Source organism: Centruroides sculpturatus, unplaced genomic scaffold (assembly GCF_000671375.1).
Source record: "Centruroides sculpturatus isolate CEXI.00-Female unplaced genomic scaffold, Cexi_2.0 scaffold4379, whole genome shotgun sequence".
Lineage (NCBI taxonomy): Eukaryota > Metazoa > Arthropoda > Arachnida > Scorpiones > Buthidae > Centruroides > Centruroides sculpturatus.
In genome coordinates this window covers 632-6,827 of record NW_019388465.1, presented here as the reverse complement: position 1 = coordinate 6,827, position 6,196 = coordinate 632, and the positions used below count along the sequence as shown (strand labels likewise).

The 6,196-nt window shown below is 28.5% G+C and overlaps 1 protein-coding gene across 1 annotated transcript; it reads left to right on the top strand.

Annotated features, from left to right (window-relative positions):
- Window positions 1-1,570: 1,570 nt before the first annotated feature.
- On the top strand, window positions 1,571-5,990 carry LOC111616950 (glucose dehydrogenase [FAD, quinone]-like; the record flags this gene model as incomplete). The annotated part of the gene is made up of 8 exons (XM_023358302.1): window positions 1,571-1,661; window positions 4,002-4,204; window positions 4,279-4,468; window positions 4,544-4,675; window positions 5,213-5,334; window positions 5,403-5,570; window positions 5,639-5,786; window positions 5,868-5,990. Coding segments are annotated over exons 1-8 (1,177 nt in total), but the record flags the coding sequence as incomplete, so codon positions are not given.
- Window positions 5,991-6,196: the final 206 nt, after the last annotated feature.

Sequence of the window (6,196 nt, the reverse complement as noted above, 5' to 3'; positions counted from 1 at the left end):
CTATTTTATAACTCTGAAATCATCAAAAATTTCGTTATGTTAACAACAATTAATACTCAAAATTCATGATTAAATAATTACAATAATATATGAACTTGGCATCTATTAAAGCGTACACAATGTATCTGTGTTAAGGACGTATACTAGAGAGATCTTTATATATAAACAACAATTATATAAAGGTAAAAAGTAAAATCTTGATGAGTGTGTCGAGGTCAAAACTTAGAATTTATAATTAATTTTAAAATAGAGAAAGTGATTTCTGACTGCACAGTAGACAATAGACTAGAAAAAACTATAAATGCCTACATTCCTATCTTATAAAGTTTATATTTCAACTATAGATAAAAACTTTTCCTCTTATTTTAAATGAATTTCAATTGTGACATATATTTTACGCCCAAGTATTGGAATTTTAATATTATTTTATAAAGAAAAGTCTTTTATGAGAATTTTTTTACGTATCTGAAAATAAATTGGACCTAACAAATACTTCATATAACAAGGAAAATTAATAAATACCTGTGTAGAAGTTACTATTCTCCTAACAGAAGTGTATTGTTCGTTTGGAATGTTCTGTTGCAAGCAAGACATATGGAAAGTTTTATTAAAGAATTTTTATATTAAAATAAATGACAATTTCCATTCTATATTTATTCTTAATATTATAATAAACTTTTCTTTTGTATATTTCCTGTTAATATTCCTCTTACAACCATAAAAAAGATAATAATAATAAGAGTAATTTGTNTATAATAAACTTTTCTTTTGTATATTTCCTGTTAATATTCCTCTTACAACCATAAAAAAGATAATAATAATAAGAGTAATTTGTTTGAATAAATGCCTAAAGGTACTAATGAATAAGCATCTACTTATACTTATTTAAAAAGTAACATTTAATTTAATTATTTCTTCTGTAATTATTACTAAATATAAATATAATTTGTTCTGTTTTTTCAACACTATGTAGTGCAACCACTGGACCACTTAGCCTTTTTCACAATAATATTTATTCTGCTATTATTGAAAAATTGTATATTATAATTTGAATATAAAGTGAAAGAAAAATTACATTTAAAAATATTAAATTTAAATATTTTAATATTTATTAACATATAATAAAGTTATATAATGTGACGTAGACCTACCGAATCCATCTCCTAACACATCAGCTTTATAAAATCGGCGACAGTATATAGGACACAAGTTCGGACCTCAATAATGACTTGAATTTCAATTGATTTTTAATCATTTATGTAAATTAATAAAGTAATAATTAATTTATTTTAAATTAATTTTTTTATTGACAAATTTACGTACATTTACTTGATTATATAAGTGTTTTAATATACACTGGTGTTGCCTCAGGGTACCGTTGTTCAACCATGCTTTTACTTATGCACTTTAATAAAACAAATAGGCTATATGTCGATTTTGCCCCATTTTCAGTTCCTTGCCATTAATAAGATACAATTTATATAAATATCACAACATTGAATATGAAGTCTTAAGTAACCAGTTAAGATATATAAAGGCTGCTTAAACTTGAATCATCATAGAGCACAATATGTTGGATATAAAATATATTGCTATAGTTTTATTGATTCAGCTTTGTATTTCTTATGCTGAACATAATAATGTATTCGATTATATAATAGGTAGGTCTTTTTTATTTTACTAATATTTAAATTTGATAAATTCATTATTTATTATTACTTAAAGTTAATGAAAGATGATTATACATTACACATGTCTACTGAAATTACTATTATATTTCCATAAATTATTTTAATTTTTAGTTCGTGTAAAAGTGAGTGATCGTATGATAGATTAAATACGTTTTAAAAAATGGTATTGTTAAATAGATATTTGATAAAATTGTAGACATATAAATTCTCACTGTCGCTTAGCTTTTCAAGATTAAGGACAGATATGCTTGTCTGCCTTTAATCTTGAGAATGGAGATAAGATTCGGAGCAAGTAACCTCGATTAACTACATAAGAACTTCCAGTAGAGAAAAGAAATTATGTAATTTCTTAAATAACACTATGCAATACATCAAACCTATTTAAAAATTTCCCATTAAATTATATTAGTAATATATGTTACTCTTTATTGAATACATTTAGGCTATATAATTGTTTTATTTTCCATTCAAATGGGTGTTGATTAATGATTTCAGAAATAAAAGCAATAGTAAACGTTCATTACAGTTTATAATTTGGATTATCCATGTCGAACGTTTCAATATTGTATTTTACAGAAATTCTTATATACTGAGAAGGGTTCGAAATTACAAATTGTCTGTTTGTCTCATGCAACCAAAAGTTTCTTTAATCTAACAAAGATTCTTATTTCTTAACCTTTTCTTACTTGGTGCTTATTTTAGCGAATTAAATTTTAATAGGTACAGTACATTTTAATACTATTACTACTAATAATAATAAACAAATTCAGTGTGCAGAAAGAACACAAGACGAGAAAATCAAACAAATTAAGCATTGGCAACTGGAGGCGAATTAGACGATAATAGCTACTTGTGTAAAGTGTACAACACTTAAATTAAATAAAAGCCCCCTTGTAAAGGTACTGTACATTGACGATGATGTTCAAGATTTCTTTTTATCTCTTGTCCTAATAAATGGCTTTTAAGCTCCAAGCAATAAAAAGAGTTTTACGTTTTGTAATAAGAATTGGTCTAAAGGAAACTCCAACTTGGAACTTTGTTATACTTTGCATCTCTGATATATTACAGAGCAGAAAAGTGATCAACGTGAATTATTAAAATGTTGTGCCTAATAAATTAATGTTCGTTTATTTACAAAAATCATTTAGGTTAATATTTTAGTCATCGAATCCTTTAAAGAGTGATACTGGTTCTGTCACCAGTATCACTCTTTAAAGTCGGAGTTATCAGCAGGGTTATCAGGAAGTGTAGAGGAGATTTCTACGAAGAAATGGGAGTAGTTGTAGGGTGTGGCTTTCGTTAGTGTGGTATTTCTAAGTTTCTCATCGTATATTTTATGACAGAGTCATTCATTTGATGTTCAAATTTCGGGTTCATAGCTGCATTTAATTTTGAGATCACACCAGAAACACCCTATAAAGTGAACTTCTTTGTGCTTATATTTTTTCCGTTTCTTGCTTTTTTTGCTCTGCTACGCTTTCTTCGATTTTCGGCCCCTTTTCCAAGTTAAAATCCTATTCATTCTTTATATGAAACTGTATCAATCTTTTTATTTGATGATTTCACGCAATGAAGTGTAATAACAATGACACAAGACTTTCTTTATATCTGTTTAATTCTCTTTCTTTATTTGCCAAGACGCGTTTCGGGTCTTTGTTTCTCTTCTGTCGGCTTTTTCCATTTTGGTGTTATACATTTACGAAAAAACTTAAATGCTTATACAAGTTTATATAAGTATCTTAGTGTTTGAAAGGCAAAAGCCACACTATTATACATTTTCGGAAAATTAAATGTATAATATCTAAATGAATAAAGACCCGAAACACGTTCGGCATATATATAAGAAAAAAGAATTAGAATGTATGACATATAGAATATATATATATATAGAATGTATAGAATGAATAGAATGTATAGTACTGTACCTTACGTATCACACATGTTTCCCATCCTGAAGTCTAAGATGATAATGAGTAAGGTATTCAACAGTCAATCCTCATTGATTATCAGTGTTATTTCTGGCATACTGTATAATTTTACTTTTTCAAGCTGTAAAATTTGCAACATATTCTGAATAAAAGAGCTATTGAAATCTCCAAACAATCAAAACTAACATCGAATTAAATTGAAATCGCCGAAACTGGTAAAGTGCCGATTCGTTACATTTTACACAGTGCATTTTATCTGTTCGTTGTATCTACAACGAACAGATAAATATCTTACATCATTATAATTTGTACTAAAGCCAAATATTTCACGTAAAAAAAATATAGAATAATATAAATTCAACCATCTATTTACTTTCTGCAGTTGGTTCCGGTTCAGCAGGAGCAGTCATAGCCAATAGACTTTCGAAACCACCAACCATTAAAGTTCTTCTATTAGAAGCGGGAGAATTGCCACCTTTAGCATCTGAAGTTCCATTTTCTCCTCTAAATTTAGCTCAAACAAAATACAATTGGAATTTTACGAGTGTACCTAGTAAAACCATAGGTCAAAATCTTAAAAATAGAGTAAGTGATTTGTAATAAAACATTTCTAGAGAATAAATTAATTCTGTAATTGAATCGACTTTATTTCTTTCCAGCAAAATAATATTGTAGCAGGAAAAGCGCTAGGAGGAACCACAACTTTAAATTATAACTTATTTGTCAGAGGAAACAAACGAGATTACGATAACTGGGCAAAACTTGGCGCCACAGGTTGGGATTGGAATAGTGTCTTTCCCTATTTTTTAAAACTCGAAGATAATCGAGATTACCGTTATGTACACAATGGTATATCTTTTTTCTTACTTTATTTTCATATAATATAAAACGTGGAGTAATTTAATAAAAAACAATGTAAAACAGGCTATCACGGTGTTGGCGGAAATGTTGTCATTAATACAGTACCTTTTCATGCACCAATAACAGAAGGTTATTTGAAAGCAGCCAAAGAAATTGGATATGATATTGGAGACTTTAATGCAGAGCCTCAGGCAGGTATGGTATTTTATTACTTTTAAATATAAAACACAGTTTTCAGTTAAAAATATATAAAATAAAATATCAGAGAATAAATGTAAATTTGAAAGGTAAAAAAGAAATATATTTTACATTTTCGGAATTAATTATGATAATAAGGTAAACCAAGGAGAATAAAAGTTCTGAAATCTGTGAATGTAAAACTACATTTTATTTAGAAAACTGTCTGGACTAGTGTTTTATCATACCGAACACAATACTGCTGTTTTTCTAAAAACATATTCGAAAAATCAAAATATAATCTTCTGCTAAAACAACGTATCACTCTTAGAAGTTTTGGTTCGTTGGCGAACATTTCATGAGCTTTCTCTACCACAGTTTACTCCATTATTTTTGAGTGATCACAGGTTATACTCATTCAAACTTCTGAACTACTAGATGCATCCGCTCATCTTAATTTAAGATTTCTTTGTAGAATCACTTAATTCTAGCATACCACACTATATTTTCAATATTATATGAATTTATATTTGTTTAATATATAAAACGTTTCAGTGTTTCAACCACCTCAGGGAACCATTAATAGGGGAGCACGTTGGGGTACTCTTAAAGCATACATTAATCCTGTACGCGGTAGAAGAAATCTCTCCATTCTAACTTCAGCATTTGTTCACAAGGTAACTCGTCTTCAACTTACGGTTTGTAAAAATAAATAAATAAATAAATACACTTTTTACATTTATAGATATTGATCCACAACAATCGTGCTTACGGAGTTAAATTCGAGCACCACGGTAAGTTGTACGAAGCTTATGCCAAACAAGAAGTGATCGTATCTGCAGGGGTCTTCAATTCCCCGAAACTCCTAATGCTGTCAGGAATTGGGCCAAAGCGTACTTTAGAGAGGTTCAATGTAATGACTGTTTTAGCCTAAAATTTTAATAATTTTTACACAAATATAACTTATAATATGAATTTTAGATTCCTGTTGTAGTAGATTTACCAGTTGGGAGTAATTTTCAAGAACATCCATCTACATTTGGTTTGTTTTTTGGAGCTAAAACTGTTACTTACTTGTCAGAACGTATTACAGTAGATCATTATAATGAATTCCTAATAAATGGCACAGGTAAGATTGAGATAAACACCTTATACAATACTTACTTTCAAATATTTTCAAATACTTGTTTATGTTTTTATACTATTTTAGGTCCACTGACAACACTAGGATCACTGGAAACAATTGGATTCGTAAATTCTAAATATAACGATGAACCTGATTGGCCAGATATTGAACTCTTATGGTTTACTCTATCTGCGGCATCGGATAAAGGTGAAATTTTCAGCCCGCCATGAACATTAAGGACGAAGTAAGTTTATTTTATATTGCTTTATAAACTCGTATGTAAAATGTATATAATTTCTTTATAGCTTGAAAGGGCTCAGGAAAATTAAAATTAGGGTTTCCATGTACTGTATTTCTTCAGACATTTTCCTTTGTGGGAATTTTTTGAAGGAAGTGTTTCCTTATAAAAAATT